The 20,774-nt window shown below is 40.8% G+C and overlaps 1 protein-coding gene across 7 annotated transcripts in view; it reads right to left on the bottom strand.

Moving 5' to 3' along the window:
- Window positions 1-20,774, bottom strand: part of IQSEC3 (IQ motif and Sec7 domain ArfGEF 3) — a 230,035-nt gene that overhangs the window by 51,580 nt on the left and 157,681 nt on the right. For all 7 annotated transcript variants that reach the window (XM_087968567.1, XM_087968571.1, XM_087968569.1 and 4 more), the window contains exons 4-5: window positions 17,322-18,415; window positions 7,177-7,338 (exon numbers count right to left, since the gene is read on the bottom strand). In XM_087968567.1, the coding sequence (XP_087824693.1) occupies window positions 7,177-7,338; window positions 17,322-18,415 (1,256 nt within the window). The remainder of the gene's footprint in view (window positions 1-7,176; window positions 7,339-17,321; window positions 18,416-20,774) is intronic.

Below are 20,774 nucleotides of genomic sequence, written 5' to 3'. Positions count from 1 at the left end.
TGTTGTTTACAAAATTGTAAAAAGCACGGGTGGAATTGGTGCTTAGAAGGTTTTCCTCTTGTTTAATGTGATAATTGGTGCATTCGGTCTTTATCTGGTGGCATAAATTTTTGTATCGGTTTTGAAATTGGCAACGTGACCAGATTTGTTTTTCCGCCAGAGTGATCTCTTTTTGGATTGAAGTTTCCTTATTGATATGGGTAATCTGCTTTTTGTTTTGTTTTGGGAGTTGTTGTTGGTACATATAGTTTGATGACTCTTTTGACTTCAAGTAAAAATATGTTGTAATGGTCTTCAACAGTATTGCATCCAGTGAATAGAGATTGCCAATCAAGGGATGAGAGATCGTTGTGTATAAGATCATAGTTGCCTTTTTGAAGTTACAATTGGGAATTACATCATTGTGGTGATTTTTGTGTGGACGTATGTTGAGACAAAAGTCAATCATATTGTGGTCACTATTGGAAAAGGGTTCTTTAGTTTGTATTCCGTAAATTAAATTCAAACTATTGCAGAAGATGAGATCGAGGCAGTTGTTTAGTCTAGTGTTGTTGGTTACTAGTTGTTCCAGTCCCAGATTTGTAGTAGCATTGTAGAAGGTTGTGTGTATGATTTCAGTTGTACAATCATTTAGGGTCCAGTCAATATGAGGTAGATTGAAATCACCAAGAAAGATAAAAGGGTATGGGCAGGATGCAGCCCATGTTAGTAATGTATTTAGCTTGTTTACATGTTCGATGTCATAATCAGGTGCTCTGTAACATAGTAAGAATCAAATTGTGATATTTAAGGATAGTTCACAGATGATGGTCTCAGGAAGAGCAAGCTCCTGGGTAACTTGGATATTTTTAGATGTAAGGATTTTTATAGAAGATAGCAACACCACCTCCTCGACGATTTTCACGATCTGATCGGTAAACATGACAGTCTCTTACTGTGGTAAGAGTACCACAGTACTCTTACCACAGTACGATCTGTCAGCGAGGAGGCTCCGCCTTCTTTCTTCAGTGCCTCTTTCAAAGTGCATGTTCAGCAAGAGATAGCTAGAACTCTCCTTTATTACACACATATTCTTCTCCCACATCACCATCCAGTACATACCATTTAAAAGAGCAAGAGTAGCTTGCAATGCAGATCCATTTCCCTGGGAAAGGCAATGCTTTTGGCAATGCAGATTGCAGACTGCTTTTCTTTGGGGAAGCCATTTTGACTAGCACACATGCTTATTGGTCATTCACTGTCTGGGCTTTTGCATTTCAGCTTTAGTGGCCCTGCCATTCCTATGAATGCTGCCATTCCAACATAGGAATCCTGGTTACTCTTTCTCACTAACAGCACAACTCACAAGAAACCCTACTCAGATACACCATAAATATCAACCAGATCATTATGAAGATCATGCTCTACCACCATTCTGGTTGAATGCAGGATGAGCAATGATGGCTATCAATCTTTGTAACAATCTTTCTGTTGGTCTTTGTTGTGTGTCAAAAAAAGACATGTATAGGATAGCTGATACTATCAAGGGTGGGATTGAAACATCCCAGCAACCGGTTCACTGCCCAGTTGCTGGAAGGGCGTGTCCAGGGTGGGTGTGACCTACTGGAACTTCTGGGAGGGCCGTGTTTTGCCTTCCCAAGGCTTCCCAAGGCTACCTCTGGGAGGGACAAAATGGCCTCCCCTGGGCTCTGGAGGCCCTCTGGAAGCTGAAATCAGGCCCATTTCATGACTTCCGGTACTTCTGGAAGGCCTGTTTTCCCCCTTCCAGAGTCTCTGCGTGGACCCCGAACTTACCTGCATCAAAAATGGGCCACATGGAGACTCCTGGGAGAGGCAGGGTAGAGGGGGCAGGGCCAGTCAGTCAGTTCAAATACCGGTTCGGTGAACCAGATGCAAATTTAACATCCGGTTTTCCCGAACTGGTCCAAACTGGTAGAATCCCATCCCTGGATACTGTCCCTGTGCTCCATCTAACTTTGCCCCACACCCTTTCACTATATCCCTAACCAATGAACATGGCTTTCCTTGTGGACACCTATATACCTCTCTTCTAAATAGCACTGCACATGTTCAACACTCAACAAAGTGAGACTCACCATCACACAGCTCCTAGGCACTGGTAGCCTGTCACTTGGGTAACTTAAAAATGGCATTTATTCAGTTTTCAACATGACTGTCAATAACAGCATGACTACTTAAAAACTTCTGATGAAAGAAGAATGCTAGGAAATAGAAATGGGTGGATGTTGGTGGGAGGAGAAGTCATCCAACCTCCAACATGGCTGGCTGGGGAATTCTGGGAATTGAAGTCCACAAGTCTTAAAGTTGCTGTGATCCATCACCCCTGTTTAAAGCTGCTCATAGTCTGGGGCCTGGTTGAGGGACTGCCTCTCATCCCATTAGGTCTGGCAGGGAGGGGCATTTTGCAGATCCAATCAGCCAAAGAGCCTCATTTGACAAAACGCAAGAGAGAGCATTTTCTGATGGCATCTTTTGGAACATCATTCCCCCCAAACTGATATTTTTTTATTCCCCCCCTTCCATATTATTTTTTATCGTCATTTTGTCCATAGTGGAAGATTTGCAAACCATTTCCCCTAAGTAGCAGATTTTATAGTTTTCTCCTTAAAAGCCATTTGTTTTGATTAGCTAAGAGCATCATAAAGTTTGATGTGTGAATTTAAAAGGAAAACCAAGTCATCTCTCTCTCATTCTCTACCTCTCTGTTTCTGTCTCTCTGTCTCTCTCTCTGTCTCTCTGTCTCTCTGTCTGTCTCTGTGTGTGTGTGTGCGTGTGTGTTTGTGTCTGTCTGTCTGTCTGTTTCTCTTTCTCTCTGTCTCTGTCTCTCTGTCTCTGTCTCTCTGTCTGTCTCTCTTTCTCTCTCTCTCTGGGTGTGCGCGTGTTTGAAAATAGGAGAGCAGATGAGTTCATGTTCAACTCAGTGCAACTCAACCAATTTAGGCAAGGCACTGCAGACAAATGTGAGCTGTAAAGCTTAATAGCTAGAGACACAAAGTGCACCCTGTTGTTGTGATCATGATGTTCTGAGAATGAACACTCAGTACCCGCTTTTTAAGTTGACCCTTCTTCTTCCTGCACATAAACAGCAAGATTCAGGGTCATTTTCTATAAACCAGATTGACTCCTTTCAGCCAATTTTCCAGAGGAGTTACCAATTCCAGATGATGAGTGGACCAGTCCTCCAAGAAAAACCATCAGAAAAGATTGCCCCAATCTGAAAAGCAGCCTGCTCCCATTAACCAGAATGTCTCTTGCATTTGAAAAGATAACCCTACGCTGAATAGAAATTGAAGCAGACAGTTGCATCTGACTTTACCAACTCCGTTCATGGCACAAGTCATCCACTCCTTACAGTTTATGAATGAATGCAAAGAATACGACATTTTCAGGACATAATGAAAGGAACAAAAGTTAAATGGAATCAGGGCAAAATGATGGCACGCAAGGACAAACAAAAGGAAGGGGGTAAAGAGATAAAGATAGCAGAGGCAGACATAATGATGCCATTCATGTCACAAGCATTATTTCTATTTTTTTAAAAAAAAGCTTCAAAGGAGTTTGCATGCCACTGTTTTCTTCTCCAATATGTATTTCTTCCTCTTCTATTACAACATTCAAGTGTGGTACCCACATGTAATTCAATGCAAATGTGATTTGTATGTTTTTAGTTTAGTGGGATCTGCTAGCCCATTATTTATGAACTGTGATCCCTTGTTATTTTGGCTTACTGTTATATGTGTTTTCTCCTCCTACTTCCTAACAAACTGTGATTTTAAAAAAATCCTGGTTCTCTTTTGGAATTGTAACTGTTATACACTGCTTCTAAGCATGGTAATTAGACTCTTCACTTTACCTTAAGGGCTATCAAACTCCTGGTCCGCAGGCCAGATGTGTCGTGTGCTGGCCATGTGTACGCCCGGTTTAGTGAAGGGGGGGAAAGTCCCGATACATCATGTGACACCGCCGTGATGATGTGAGTTTGACACCCCTGCCTAAGGACTTTAAGTTTGATTGTATTGGGATAAGAGGAAATTCTCACAGTACTGTCTTATGTCTAAGTATATTTGTGCATGTTGTATGGTTGTAGTATTATTATTATCCTTCTCATCTTCTCTACTACCTACACTTATTATTATCATTATTATGATTTTTATTACTCAGTTGCTTTCCATGTACACTGAAAGCTTCTGCACTGGAGACAAATTCCTTGTGTGTGCAATCACACTTGACCAATAAAGAACTATTCTATTCTATTCTATTCTATTCTATTCTATTCTATTCTATTCTATTCTATTCTATTCTATTCTATTCTATTCTATTCTATTCTATTCTATTCCATTCCACTCCACTCCAATCCAATCCACTCCACTGTACTCTATCCTATCCTATCCTATTCTGTTCTGTTCTATGAAATTACAGACTTAATGAAATTACTGACTTAATCTCAAAGGTCCAATAGCATTGAATGCTATTAAGTTATCAGAGGTCAGTATTTAAAATGAAATATATACATTCATCACTGTTTTAATACCTTCTATTTTTTCTGTGCAACTGAGGTTCTACCTGGGACTGGTAGAACCCATATCTTAGCAATCATTTTAAAAAAAAGAAATTAATTCAAATGTTGCTCATTTTGAACCAGACTGTCCTCACCATGGAGGAAAATAATAGCTATATTATGACAAGTAGAACAGCTAGAGGCAAGACTGAAGCATGCCAGGTACTAAATCTTTACTTCTTGCAGATCTACTAAATAATGCAATCTTCACTCCTCTCACTCAGAAAGAAAGAAATGGAAAGTGAGTGGAGACTAAATTAATATACTGAGCTAAACTTCAACTACCAACCACCAGACTCGAAATTCTAGACCTAGAAAACCTAGAACTATGCCGCCTTCGGTCCTATCTAAGTATAGTATATAAAATCGTACATTGCAATGTCCTACCTGTCATGAATACTTCAGCTTCAACCATAACAACACAAGAGCAAACAATAGATACAAACTCAAGGTTAATCGCACCAAACTTGTTTGCAGGAAATACGTCTTCAGCAACAGAGTGGTCAATGTCTGGAATATTCTACCTGACTCTCTGGTTTTTTTCCCCAAACCCCAAAAATGTTAACCTTAGACTGTCTACTGTTGACCTCACCCCTTTCCTAAGAGGGGGCGTGCATAAGTGCACCAACGTGCCTACCGTCCCTGTCCTATTGTTTCTTTTATATATATTTTTTTCTTATATGTATCCATGTATTCATAACTTTTTACTTATACCTATTATTTTGTAAGCAATTGACAAATAAAAAATAAATAAAAATAAAATAAATAAATAAAACTATATTAATCATGGTTGGTTGAATTAGCCCCAACTAATCAGAATCATGTATCACATTAAGCCATAACCATGATTACAAACCATATACACTAAGCAAACAGGCCAACCCTATCCTGGCTTAGCACAATGCCAAAACCCAGTTAGAAGGAGAGGAAGGGAGAAAAGCAAGGAAAAGCCCAAACAAGAAATCTCAGACTCAAGCAGGTACATCTACCAGGGGTGAAATTTAACCGGTGTAACAATCGGTTCAGTTAGTGTGTGCTTCGCGCAAGCAGAGTGTTTGCAATTTCTGCTGCAATCCCTGTGTATAAAACAGCTGATGCACGGAAATCTGCTGTGCCGCGTGAAGCAGCTGAGCTGGAAAACCCAAAAATAAAGCACAGGCTAGACAGCTGATCTTCGGAGCTATCGGTTTGCCTGACCTGGGCCGAACTGGTAGAATCCCACCCTTGCATCTACCCCAGGAGGAGAGCAAGTGAAGTAAAACCCTTCCCCATAAGGACTCAGATCTGAGCAATCTTTTTTGTCTTCAGCCTGATTATTTTGCAGGTGGGAACGAAGTGGAGAAGAGTGAGAGAGAGGGAAAATCAGTTTGACAAGATCAGGCAAACAGGTTGCTAATGGCCATTTATAACTGGTTGACAATGAGCGGATGTTCTCCTTGCTTAAAGATTTGTGCTGCCTGGAGCCACCTAAGGACACTTCGCTCCTTCCTTTTGCCTTGTTAATCATGGAGCAATTGAGCACAGCCGTGGGTTTGATGGAAAGCATGTTCTACTTTTGTTAGAGCTGCTTAGCGTCTACCTAGTAGTAAAAATGACGCTTCCGGTCTTCCCCATATTCCTTTGCTGCCTCTACTGTTTCTGACTTAAATTCTTTCAAATATATGTCTCTATACAAGAATATCACTAGGGTGATGTCCTCCAGCTGGATGCAGATCAATATACAGACAAAAAGAAAACCTGGAAGCAGGAGGATAAAGATTCAGTTTACTATTATAAGGAGATAAGCTTGTAAACAGAACTACAACTACCCTGTATTTCAATTCTTCACAGGGTTTCCCTTCTCTGCAATGTCATAGTTGCTCTGAGTATGTGATTTACCAGCATTGAATCCTTATTTAACTTGCAGAGAAAGAGCTAAAATGCTCCGAACTCTATAATAAATTTTGGAGTAGATTTTTGCAAGAGGACAACCAAGAAGCCAGCCTGTTCACTGTCCTGCGGCAAGCACACATCCTTTCCTCCACCCCCTCCCTTCATGTGCCTCCCTTAATTCATTTTTGTAAAACAAACTGTATAGCCAGCTTATTCCTCCTGTGATGAGCTTCTCTCATATTCTTTCTGCAGTGCTGATTCAGTTGGATTGTTCTCCACGTTCCCCAGATGAAAACGATCAGCAGATCTTACGAGGTTTCTGGAAAAACAGGAGCTAGTAGGGAAGCGGGTAGCAACTGAAGTATGTATCTATAGCAGGGGTGGGCAATTCATTTTTCAAAGGGGCCACACTGTTATGGAGGGCCGAACCAATAGGGCTGTGAAGGTGGATAGGGATGCATGCACACACGTATATAAATTGAAAAGAAAAAAAGCAGTCACCTTCAAAATAAAAGCAATGTATGTTGCGTGCATGGCACAAAGTTATTTACACTTGAGTTCTAATTTCCAATGAATTCATGCAGGCCAGACAGGGACAGCCAAAGAGCCAGATCTGCTCCAGGGGCCATAAAATACCCAGGTCTGATCTATAGGAACATTCTTAATCATGGTTAATTGCAGAAAGGGTGGCTGATGGGTAGAGGAAGCAGGTGATAGACACTTACTCCAGGATATCCCGGTTGAATTGTTTCTTGCTGTTTCCCAGAAATTCCCCGATCATTTGTCGGCTGAGACCCTTACGCTGCAACAGGAAATGGGCCACTCCAATCGGTGTGTCTGGTATGAAGCCCCGAGAGATCAGGAACTGGATCCCCTTGTCTGGATTTCTGCAGAGAGCAGGGAAATAAAGGTGAGACGGATCCTTCCCATTTTGCTCAGAACACAATTCTTGTCTGAGAAGAGGCTGTGGGAAGTTTGATATCCAAATATATTTTACTCTTTATACTGTTTCCATCTTTCCTTAAACATGACCAGAATCCACAATGGGCTGAGAATCAGAGTCTCCACTAGATAATTGACCATCAAGCTGAAAGTAAATTAATCAAGTAAAAATAGCTAAGGGGTGGGGGGGATCATTTACTTAAACTTCCTTAAACCCCATTATCCAGACCTAATCCACATATCAAAGAATAAGGTCTGTAGACACAAATACGGTTAATTAAATTAGGTCTCCCAGCAGAACTGCATGTTCACAAGAATACACAAACACACACACACACACACACACACACACACACACACACATCAAGTGTCATCCTAGACCAGAGGTCTCCAAACTTGGCAACTTTTAAGACTTGTGGACTTCAACTCTATGCTATGCTGGCTGGAGAATTCTGGGAGTTGAAGTCCACAAGTCTTAACGTTGCCAAGTTTGGGGACCCCTGCCCTAGACATTTCCACACCCAGGACACATTCCCTTATATAACTGTGTCACTGTACCCCATTTTTCTACAGGTGCCCCTAAAGGCAAACTCTTTGCTTTTAGGAATAAGTATTTCTTTTTTTCTCACAGCTGTCTGGATCTCATTTTTATTTAGTCTTTTTAGTCTTCCACAGCTGCACAATAGATGACAGTACCACCCATGGATGCCAATCCACTCCATCTTCCTTTTGCTCCAGGAGGGCATTATCATCATCATCACCTCCTCCTCCTCCTCCTCCTCCTCCTCCTCCTCCTCCTCCTCCTCCTCCTCCTCCTCCCTCCTCCTTCTCCTCCTCTTCCTCCTCCTCTTCTTCTTCTTCTTCTTCTTCTTCTTCTTCTTCTTCTTCTTCTTCTTCTTCTTCTTCTTCTTCTTCTTCTTCTTCTTCTTCTTCTTCTTCTTCTTCTTCTTCTTCTTCTTCTTCAAACAGGGAATTTTGGTGGCTAGCGAGGAACAGTGTGTGGACAATGCAACCATGGGAGCAGACAACTGTGATGCCCTGATTTTGGCTTCTTGACATAATGCCCAAAAGGGCAGGACTGAGAGCTAAAATACAGAATTGTCATGGCTGGAAGTATGCCATCTTGGTGAGCAGAGGAGATTCAGCTAACTAACTCTCTCTTACTTAGGAGATGAAAAGAAGCTCATGTTCATATGTATTTTTATTAGAGGGGTAGAGTGAGGCACTCAGTTAACTCCTAAATAGCCAGGCACTGATATCACTGCTCACAGGTTGAGCAGATGGGGCTTGTTCTAACTGCTGTTGGATTTCAACAAGCACTATAGACGTCCATGTACAATACTTGTAGTAGATGGAAAACTAAATGGTGAAAAAAAAGCCCACTGAAGCCTTGCTTCATTTCAGTTCTGAAATCAGAACATCTGGAAGTGTCATAAGGTTAGGGGGGGGAAAAAGAGAGTAAATACTAGAAAATCCACTGAAGGGGGAAAAAAAAAACACCTTATACAGGCTCTTCTGCTTTAGGAAGTACTTATATACAGTTTTCTCAGGCTGAAATAATCAAACTAGCTATTTCTTATTGAAGAGGTACAATGATTTAATTCTTACAACTTTCTCTTCCCTTTTCTTCTCATGCTCAGGAGTCTGGCACTTAATATGCTTTATGAAAAGGCATAAACATTTGTGAGCTACAGTTGATCGTGAGACGTTTTGGATGAATGAGCTACAGTTCACACACAAAAAGAAAAAGAAATATGCCTTTCGGTGAAATTTATTACTTGGAAAAGGTGCTAACAAGCTTCTGAGTTTTGGCTAACTATGGGTGACCAGCTGCATTTGAAAATCTATTTGTGATCCCCTTCCTAAACATTTTTGTGTGGCTCCTAGCATTCCCTTCTGCTGCCATCAATTTCTAACAGCTTTTAAAATGAAAACCAGTGATTTCAAGGCCAGATATGCTGTGAGAGATTACAACATTAAATGGCTGAACCATGTGACTTTGGCAGGACTATTGTCCTCCTTGATCATACTCTGTAGTATATCAGTGGTAGGATTCAATTTTTTTTACTACTGATTCTGTGGGCGTGGCTTGGTGGGCATGGAGTGGTTTGGTGGGCGTGGCTTGGTGGTCGTGACAGGGGAAGGATACTGTAAAATCTCCATTCCCTTCCCACTCCTGGGAGAAAGTTACTGCAAAATCCCATTCCTTCCCCACTCCACTAACCTACTTTCGAGCTCCGTTCTCCTGTGCAGGGCAACAAAAGAAGACCCAGCCAATCAGCTGGGACTTGGGTGGCAGAGAATAGATGGGAGCCAGTCAGAGGTGGTATTTGCCGGTTCTCTGAACTACTCAAAGTTTCCACTACCGGTTCTCCAGAAGTGGTCAGAACCTGCTGAATACCACCTTGGAATAGAATGGAATGGAATGGAATGGAATGGAATGGAATGGAATGGAATAGAATAGAATAGAATAGAATAGAATAGAATAGAATAGAATAGAATAGAATAGAGAAGAGAAGAGAAGAGAAGAGAAGAGAAGAGAAGAGAAGAGAAGAGAAGAGAAGAGAAGAGAAGAGTTGGAAGGGAACTTGGAGGTCTTCGAGTCCAACCCCTATATCATGATATAGGAAACCCTATATCATTTCAGACAAATGATTATCTAATCTCTTCTTAAAAGCCTCCAGTGTTGGAGAATTCACAACTTCTGGAGGCAAGTTGTTCCATTGATTAATTGTTCTAACTGTTGGGAAATTCCTCCTTAGTTCTAGGTTGCTTCTCTCCTTGATGAGTTTCCACCCATCACTTCTTGTCTTGCCCTCAGGTGCTTTGGAGAATAGCTTGACTCCCTCTTCTTTGTGGCAACCCCTGAGATATTGGAACAGTGCTGTCATGTCTCCCCTAGTCCTTCTTTTCATTAGACTAGACATACCCAGTTCCTGCAACCGTTCTTCATATGTTTTAGCCTCCAGTCCCCTAATCATCTTTGTTGCTCTTCTCTGCACTCTTTCTACAGTCTCAACATCTGTTTTACGTGTGTGGCGAACAAAACTAGATGCAGTATTCCAAGTGTGGCCTTACCAAGGCATTATAAAGTGGTATTAAGACTTCATGTGATCTTGAATTCCATCCCTCTGTTTATGCAGCCTGTTTATGCAGCCTTTACCCCCACACAATCTATGACAACTTCAGTAAGACCAAACATTTATCTATTTCATGTATTCATGATATATGTATCTATTTGATGCATCACTGGAGGCTTTTAAGAAGAGACTGGACAGCCATTTGTCTGAAATGGTATAGGGTCTCCTGCTTGAGCAGGGGTTGGACTAGAAGACCTCCAAGGTCCCTTCCAGCTTTGTTATTTTGGGTGCTAAAAAAACATGTTCCAATGTCTTAAAGAAACAAGGAAATTGATATCAGCCTGCTTGGGCTGAGATAAATCATTTTTTTTAATCTCTTTCTTTCCTTAAACAACTTCCATTAGGTACATACAATTCTCATTTAGCGACCACTCCTTCATTTAGCAAAATGATGACTAAGTGAAATCACAAGTGTGTGTTTACAATCTTACAGTTTACCTTTGTTTTACAACCTGTGAAATTTGTAAATAGAAGGATCGGCCATAAAAATACTTTTTTCATCGACTTTGCAACTGTGAACGGTTGCTAAACAAGGCAGCGGCTAAACAAGGACTACTTGCATTTGATTGCTTCTGAACAAGAGATGAATGAGTAAAAGTTTGCCATAGGTTGTAGCTGAAACTATTCTTCCTCACCCCGAACTGCCAGTTACCATAGTTATTCCATCAAATACCTTGATGATGATCTATGAAATGATCTATGAAATGAAATTCATTTCTGACATATTTGCTTGTTTTTTTTCTTATCCTTCCTGTTTTAAACTATAAATTACCATAAATTACCTTGATAGAAAGATGGAATACAAATGAAGGGCTGTCTGTCTGTCTATCTATCTATCTATTTATCTATCTATCTATCTATCTATCTATCTATCTATCTATCTATCTATCTATCTATCTATTTACGTCTCTATATATTTATCTATATATTTATGTACCTTATGACTATCATTAAGTGTCATACCTTAAGATTCTCAACTCTTGACGAATGTATCTTTTCTTTCATGTACACTGAGAGCATTTGCACCAAGATAAATTCCTTGTGTGCCTAATCACACTTGGCCAATAAAGTATTCTATTCTATTCTATTCTATTCTATTCTATTCTATTCTATTCTATTCTATTCTATTCTATTCTATTCTATTCTATTCTATTCTTTCTCTTATCTATCTATCTATCTATCTATCTATCTATCTATCTATCATTTATCTATTTGTCTATCTCTCTCTTTCTTTTCTCTCTCTCTCTCCCTCCCTCACCCCCTCCTAGTCAAGCCAACCCAAGAGTGGTGACATAATTGCCAACCATTAAGTTGATTCAACATGTTCATTCCACAGAATAATGACTATTAAAATGTGATAGGTCCTCATTTATATTCCTAGTAGATTGAAGCTGAAGGTTTCACTTGATTGTTATTAGATGACTGTCGCTTGAAGCATTTGTTCATGGTGATATTTACTTGGCTGGTCCGAACGTGGCGAATGTGCAGTAGGTATTGGTAGGTTGCCACATGGTAATGTTCCCCAGCATTCCTGCAGCATTATGCTGTGATAAGAATAGCAATTAGCAGCCGGTATTGCTTCTAGATTTAATTCGGCAGCTTTTCTCCCCCCACCCCCTGAGAAGTTAAGCAAGTTGGTTGTTATGCTGTGGAATTTCTTCCTTTCTCTTGGCTTCCCCCTCTGCCTACAGAGATGGCCGCCCACACATTGCCACTATGAAAGCAACGCTGCATAATGAGGCTTTCTCTGTTCCAGGGATTCCACCCGTTCGCCAAGGCATGGGTTGCTGCTGCTGCTGCTGCCTGAAGTGCTGACTCATAAGTACATTCAACCAATGCACAGAAGGTTGCCAGAATTCCGAATATTAGCCAGCAATTGCTCCTACGGGAATTACACAACCGAACACTTGGCAAAGGCCATACAAAAGATCAGGGACCAAGCACCTTACAATATCCAGGTAATCCTAGACTTATGATCACAGTGGAGCCCCAAACTTCTGTGGCTAAGCAAAACGACTGTTAAGTGAATTTTGGCCCATTGTACGACCCTGTCACTGTTCTTGCCGCTATTGTTAAGTGAATCACTACAGTTGTTAAGTTTGTAACATGGTTGTTAAGTGAATTTGGCTTCTCCCATTGACTTTGCTCTTCAGAAGGACGTTAAAGGGGATCCCATGACCCCCCGCCACACTGCAACCATCCTAAATACGAGTCAGTTGCCAAGCATCCGAATTTTGATCACAGGATCATGGAGATGCAGCGGTGGCTGTAAGTGTTAAAAATGGGTCATAAGTCACTTTTTTTCCCCCAGTGCTGTCGTAACTTAGTGAACAATCACTAAATGAACTGTTGTAAGTTGAGGATGACCTGCAATGGGCCAACCTTCTCCAACATGAGGCTTACGAGATAGGAAGGGTTACATCTATCATTCCCATCCATAATGCCTAGGAATTCTAGGAGCTGGCTTCCACATATTTGGAAAACTCTCCCTTGGGAATATCTACTGTAGGTAGATGGTAAGCCATTGGTTTTATTAAATCCCGTCGGGAAGCTTTATATCACCCCACATGTTACCATTTATTAGGGAAAGCAATAAAGTTTGTTGCTCTGTGGGGAGCAGTTTCCTATTAACTGAGGCCTCGTGCACACAGCCTTACGGAGGAAAGGAATAGCATTAGAACCATTTGGCAACCCGAAGTCATTTTTTTTTAATTATTATTATCACCAAGGGTATTGCACAAGAGGTAATTAATTCCAATGGGAAAGCAGGAGAAAACGCAAGACTGCCATTGCGATAAAAAATAAGAAGCATGTCCATATGGTGAAAAGTAGTGGGATATTGCCAGTTCTAAACATTTACCGTAAATTCATTATGTGCCTCAGCATGCATAAGTCATAGGTCAAGTCACTGGTGACTAAACTAAATTAAAGGGATTATATATAGGATTTTAAATAGGGACAAATGGTATTATTGCCATTGCTGATTATTCTAGCTGCGGCATTCTGAATGGCTTCTTTCTTAAGGCTGCCTTTTAAAGGGATATTAAACAATGAGCAAAGATGAATTTGCACCTAAGCCCATTAAAACGAGTAAGTAGGTCATTTATTTATTTATTCATCCAGCCATTCATTCAAATTCTTCAAAGCATCCCCTGTAGAGTTATTTGGGCATGCAAAATAACATCTCATTAAGCAAGTGTTATAAGAGATACTAGCAGATTGCCTTGCCTCTGAAGATACCAGCCACAGCTGCAAGCAAAACATCAGGAAATCTGTTACCTAATCATGGTCACTAAACTCTGAAACTCAGTGCTGTCCGACACTGGTGGTATCTTTATTCAGTTCAAAAAGTAGCCACAATGGTGATACAAATAAATAGTGACGCTATTAGAAGGTCAGGGGTAGATGATCTGAGATCCCGAGTGTCATCCCCCTGTCAGAGTCTGAGTCCGAGGAGGAAGACGAACAGCTGACAGGGAGTGGGAGTGTGGCTCCGTTGTCTGTGGAGGAAACTGGGGAAGGGCAAAGTCCAGCTGGGCAGAGCAGGGAAGAGGTAGAACAAGGGAGAGGGAGTTCAGAGGAAGACTCTGCTGTTCATCCTAGGGCACACAGGGAGGAATGGAGAAGAGAGCAATGTGAGTTGTGTGGCTTACGGGGGAGGAAAGGGCCCTGATTCCCTTCATTAGCCACACCTGGGAATGAGAGTTTAAAAGAGATGCATGTTGAGTGTGGCAGCTGCTGGGAGCAAACGCGAGTTTATCTTATGTTGACGTTAGTTATCTGTGTTCCTGGCATCTTCCCAACCATGTTGAGTTATTGCCGTGCCTTCACGTCTGGACTTCTTGCTCCTGCCTTGTCAGACTACTTACCTCATTTTGCCTTGATTGGAGTTATAGTTACAGTTTTTGTTGACCACGTTTTGGACTTGATTCTCTGCAGCCAAAGGCTTTTCCTGGGAGAGTTTTTCTCAGCCAGAAGGTAACCAGGACACTGGGGGCAAAGTTGGAGCTAATAAAGAGACTCCTACTGATTATCTGACTGTGTTGCCTTTGTGCCACGCCTCGGGTCATCACACCCAGATATTTTGGACTTCACACCTCCCTGTTAATTCTACTTGAATCTATTCAAGGAAGAAAACTCCAACACTTCTCTGAATAACTGGCTCTCCTATTAAATTGGTCTAACAATATTTTTTTCCCCACAAACTTTTCCTTGAAATCCACCATTCTGTAATTTAAAACCAGTATTCTAAATTCTGACTCTCTGGGTCATATCTTTTGTGGGCCACATCTTTGCACAAACATAGCTATCGTTTATTCCCTTTCTCTACTCTGAACTAAAGATTCAAAGTTCCATCAATTTCCATTAGTATAAGTGGTCCTTGACTTACAACATTTCATTTAGTGACTGTTCAAAGTTACAACAGCACTGAAAAAAGTGACTTATGACCATTTTTCATATTCATGACCATTGCAGCTTCCCCATGGTCACATGATTTACATTCAAATGCCTGACTAGTGACTCACTCTCAGGATTCTGGCAGTTACTCCAATTAAATCATGAGCCTCAAGCCACACTCCCAAAACTTTTCTTTTATTAGAAGTTAACATGCTGGCATTTGCCTGAGCGTAGACGACTCTGAGACACGTAATTCACTGTCACTCTTGATCCTGCTTTTATCCCCACCCCTCTGGGTGTATCATCCACAAAACACGTCCATAGCCAAGAGTCATCAATCATGCTCTCCAATTAGATTTTTGTACAGCAGAAGCTTCAGTCATCCAATCAGTCTCTGAAGAAAATATGAATGGAATGTACTTTTGATTCCACACTGCTGCCTGCTCTTTGAAACTCCCCGCCTTTCTGTTGACAACTATAAAATGTGTATACAATAAGTTTTATGAGTTGGAACTCACATTTATGACGGTTGCAATGTCCCAGAGTCATGTGATCTTCTTATGCAATCTTCCGACAAGCAAAATTAATGAGGAAACCAGATTCATTTAACAACCGTGTTACTAATTTAACAACTGCAGTGATTCACTTAACAAATGTGTCAAGAAAAGTCATCAAATGGGGCAAAACTCACTTAACAATGGTCTCACTTAGCAACATAAATTTTGGGCTTAAGTGTGGTCATAAGTTGAGGACTACCTGTATCCCTTATTTCTAGTCTCCAGATCCCTTGAATTCCATTTGTTTAAATTCTTTTTAAGTGTCATTCTCAGAAGTGGCACAATTATTCTAGACTGAGTCTAGTCAGAGCAGAATATAGTGAAGCCATTACTTCTCTTTAAAACTCATATTCAAGTTGTAATCAGCTGCCATTCCAAGATGTTTTGCATAAGTACTATCACCAGTACAGAGATGCCGTTTAACTGAGAAGCTCATTTAACTTCTCTCCTACGTAAAGAACTTGCCATTCGTCTCTATCTCATTCTGGTGTTATTTTTTATTTTTTTAAATTTAGGCTATTGAGATTGTTTCAAATTTTATCTCTGACTTCTAGGATATTAGCTGTAGAACACATCATGAACGGCTGCAAGCTAAGGGCATATACCGCTCCAACATATGGTTTTTAAAAATATAAACCTAGACATTGGTATTTGAACTTAGATCATTTTAACATTTATATTTTATTGTGTTTATGTACTATATATTATTATTAAATGTACGATATGCCTTATGCTGAATAAATAAATAAGCCAGGCATCCAATTTTGTGTCAATGGCAAACCTGGGAAAAAATCCTTCTACCTCTATTAATAAAAAAAGTTAAGAATTATTAGGCTCAGGAATTAATTTTGTAGCATTCCACCTAATCCCTTTTGCCAATTTGATGAAGACTTGCTCATGAACATTCCCTGAGTACAATGTTTGAGTCACCTATATTTAGAGTACAGTGAGTGTCATGCCATCTAGGCCTCGTTGTAGCAGGGCCAGGCTTTTATATTTTCCACAGTCAAAATAGTCTACAAGCATCCTAGCCTATAATCATTGGGGGAGGGGAGGAAACTAAGAGGATCCTTGGCAAAAATGACACTGTGGTTCACTGAAATTCAGAAGTCAATCAAGTAAGCATCCATAATGCAAGGGCAGAGTGCACTTCTACTAATCCAATGGTTCTGCCTCCACTTTTCAAAACTGTTGTGCATAAATGCGTTTTTCTCCCTTCGGTAGCATTAGTGTCCACCAATGTAAGCCACAGCCTCCAACAAAATTCACAAATCCCATCCCATTAAGGGGAAAAAAACAGCTGCTAAAATCTTTAGGTCTGAGAGATTAATCTCTGCCCAAAATATCTGAAAATACAGGATATTTTTCTTTCAAGCTCTTTTAAGACATCCCAAGGTGTTTTTTCAAGAGGCAACTGGAGTTTCTGGTTTTTCTTTGAAGACGTTTTGCTTCTCAGAGCAGTCCAGTTGCCTCTTGAAAAAGCACCTTTGGGATAACCATGACCTGGATGACTGAGAATCTCCATCGACATCTTTTAAGACATACACATTCTTACAATATCCCTGAACATTACAACAAACCTTGTTGGAATGTAGTTGGTTACCTGTCTACAGCTCTCTGGCATCTGTCTAACCATGTGGTTCTAGATTATTTTTATTCCTATATTTGCAACCAAATGTCCATGCAGAACCCTCAGTGCTTTGAAGACCGAACCTCCAAACCAGAAAACCCTGCTGCTGGGATAAGCCTAATTGTTTCTGATAGTCTCTTGTTTTGATGAACTCAGGAAAGCTACAAGAGATTTTAAAGAGATGTTCTCGTTAAGTCACTTACATGTTAAAGAGATTCAGCCCAATGCGGTACAGCCGTTTCCTCATGGTGTCCGTAGAAAGCGTGGGGGATTTGCAGACGGCTGGATTCTCACAGTGGTACCGTGGCAGGCTCAAAATCATGGCTTGCAGGGCTTCCTTTGAGGATAACTCTGAAGCAGACTTCGCTGAGGTGGACGTACTGCTGCTGCTCAGTTGTTCCAAATTGTCTACATTTTCAGCTTCCGATCCCTTGTGCTGCCCAGTCCCATTTTCAGAGCCAAAGTCAAGTTTCGGCATCATCATTTGGTCTTGCTCGGGCTCCCCTTTCTCCAAACCGTTGGTGTTGAGATTCTCCTCAGTTATTGGGTGACTATTCTGGAGGGCTCCAGCATCAGGCTGCCCTTCTGAAACAACTTGGAGATCTTTATCCTCTTTCTCCCCTTCCACGGGGATTTCTTCTATTTTGGCAGCTGGAGAAATCCCAGCCTGGCTACTGTTAGCCAGGCAGTTTGCCATAGACACCGAGGTAGATGAGGAGACGGAGATATTCTTGTTGTCTATTTGGACAGTGACATCCCTAAAGGCCATCATGAGTGTGCTGCTGCTCTTTGGCAATGTATCTGGCAGCAGCCCTTCCTCCTTCTCTTGGTCTTTCAGTTCCATGTCCGAGTCTTGGTTTGGTGGCATGGCGGTCGTACTGAAAGTCTCTCTTATCTGATAGGAACTGCCGTCTTGAAGGGAGCACATCGTTTTCAGGCTCCATGTGCTGAGCGCGTCGTCAATCGATTTAGCCAAAGACTGAACTTGCTCAGTGAACGAGTCTTCCAGTTCGGTCAGTGCCCCACTAATGGTTACTGGCAAAGAGGGAGATCTTACCAAGGGGATGCCAACAAAGTTATAGCCTTCCACTAGAGCTTTCTCAGCAGAAAAATTTTCAGAGTTCTGGACTCGGAGTTTCCTCAAGGAAATCCGCCGGGGCATGCGGCTCTCCAGTAGAGAGTTCCGGATCTTCTCAAAGTTTTTGCTTAGCTGGTACTGGCGGAAGGCAGTCTGGATCGTGCAGGCTGCTCTCCGAGAGACCAAGTGGCCCCCATATTTGTGCTCTAGCATTTCGATCTGAAACACACAAACAAGATTTTGAAAAATGATTGGTGAAGAGTTTGCATTGGCTACTTTCTAATACTCTCCTGGTCTTTGAATAATATTGATATTCTTCTAATTGTGGAATGCTTTTGCTACAGTTCTTTTTTTTTTTATTGTACACTGCCCAGAGTCATGTTGGTGAGATGGTTAGCTATATAAATATGATGGCTGATTGCATAAATTAAATTAAATTAAACTAATTCTTTTAAAAATCTAACTAACTGTTAGATTTTACAATCTAACTGTTAGATTAAAAATCTAACTGGCAGATATTTAATCAATTATAGATTAATACATCATGAATTACATATACAAGTTTTCTTTGCTTATGTTGAAAACTGGGAAATATCACAGTTTCTATTGTACAATGTTCGATGAAGCAACTCTGTATGTTGCAAAAACTTTATATATGCAAACCTATGAATCAGTTTTGACCCCTGGCAACTACTTGGATTAGTCCTTGTAATTTTCAGAGGAGGTTAGCCATTGCCATTTTCCTAGGGCTGAGAGATAATGTCTGGCTCCAATTCACTCACTGGCTTTGTGCCTAGAACTCACGGTCTTTTGGTTTCTACCTTGGTGACTTAACCACTACACCAAATGGTTCTCACATCTTTCAAAAATATTTAAGGTTATTCAGTGAAGAGTATCTACTTATTATAGGAATAGCTGGATACCCATGCTTTGCTACGAAACTATGTCACCAGGCTTAGTTTTGGGGGAGGAAAATAAGGGGTGGGTGGGAATTCTGCCTCTGCCTATCAGCATCCATCGGTATTCATCTGGCTAGCGTCCTGTCAGTGTGTGAGAGAGTTGAGGGCTGTTTGGAAACTGAAACATGGAAACTGAAATAGTATTTGCTGTGTGAGCAAGAAGGAGACAGCAAGGAGCCTGGGCATGGCTTAGCTCAACTGTTCTGTACTAAAGCTGCTTGGTGCTGTGAAACTAAAACTGAAACTCCTCTCCTCTGCTTGTGTTTTGCATCTGGAACAGATTTCTTTTCAGGTGGGGAGGGGGAGTAGAACTCCTTAGCATCAGAGCGTGTTAATAATAATATATGAAATACTAAAGCTCTGATGGTCATTTTGAAAAATCCTTTCTTAGTGAGCACCTAGAAGCCAAGAGGAACATATGTGCCAAATTTCAAGTTTCTAAGCTTTACGGTTCTGGAGATTTTGTGATGATGCGCGAGTGGTATTTTGCTTTTACATAAAAATGGATTATAAAGCAACAGCTGAGACTTAGTCTCTAAAGTAATGTTATCCGAAACTCATAGTATAGAGGAGAATTATTTTGAGCTTTGTCTCTATAATTTTAATGTCTAAAAATGGTAATCTAAAAACAATGTAGTTCGTCATCAGGTTCTTAGGTCTACTAATGTCTGAATGATCTAAGACTGAGTTATTTCAAGAACTGTATGTGCCTGCATGTGGTGTTTTCAGATGTTTTAGGATTACTGCTATCAGAACAAATAAGAACTGTTTTAGAGGCTGTGTTATCATCTGGGCTGCAAAGATATGGGCAACCTCCAAAAGATACAGAAACCCCAACTCTCTGCTGCCATCTCCTGGATATTCAGATTCTTTCACCCACATTTGAAAGCTCTAGATATATACAGCAGAGCAACATTCTTTAAGTGAGAAGGGCTGGGTTAAACAATGTTATTTCCCAGTGATGGCATAAATCCAACATGGATTTTGATTGACTGTGTCCTAAAGAATCGTTTCATCCCTTAGAGGATAATTTGTTTTTCTAAACAATCATCAGTGCTGGATAAATTTCAATTGGGGGCAATAAAAAAACAACATATGAACCATCAAACCAATAGTAAGATAAACCATGACAATCAAGTGAGCGAGCCTATAAAAGGGCCATAACTGGACCAATAATGGCACTTACTCAGTGACAACAATCAAACTAGACTTCTTATACAGTGGTTTCTTGGTACTCAACTGCTTTGAAACTTATCAAATATGGTACTCAATGCATTTTGTCATGAAAATTTTGTCCTGGTACTCATCATTTGTTTGGTACTCAACCAACAAGCTAGAACTTGGTATCAGCTGCCTTGTGACTTACTACATTATTCCTTATGGGAAAAAATTGTTTGGTAGTCATTATTTTTGATATTCTTTGCACCTCCTGGAACCAATTAACAGTGACTACCGAAGTACCACTGTATTAGAATTGATTGTACCTACCTCATCCCTTAGAGCAGGGGTGTCAAACTCATGTTGTCATGCCATAGTCATGTGACGTATCATGACCTTTCCCCCTTCGCTAAACCAGGCATGGCCAGCGCATGACACATTCAACCCTCGAGCTGTGATTT

This window comes from Notechis scutatus, chromosome 6, assembly GCF_049901735.1.
Source record: "Notechis scutatus isolate UNSWTSFEM ecotype Mainland chromosome 6, rNotScu1.2, whole genome shotgun sequence".
Lineage (NCBI taxonomy): Eukaryota > Metazoa > Chordata > Lepidosauria > Squamata > Elapidae > Notechis > Notechis scutatus.
The sequence above is the reverse complement of the archived record's forward strand: the minus strand, read 5'-3'. Positions and strand labels throughout refer to the sequence as shown.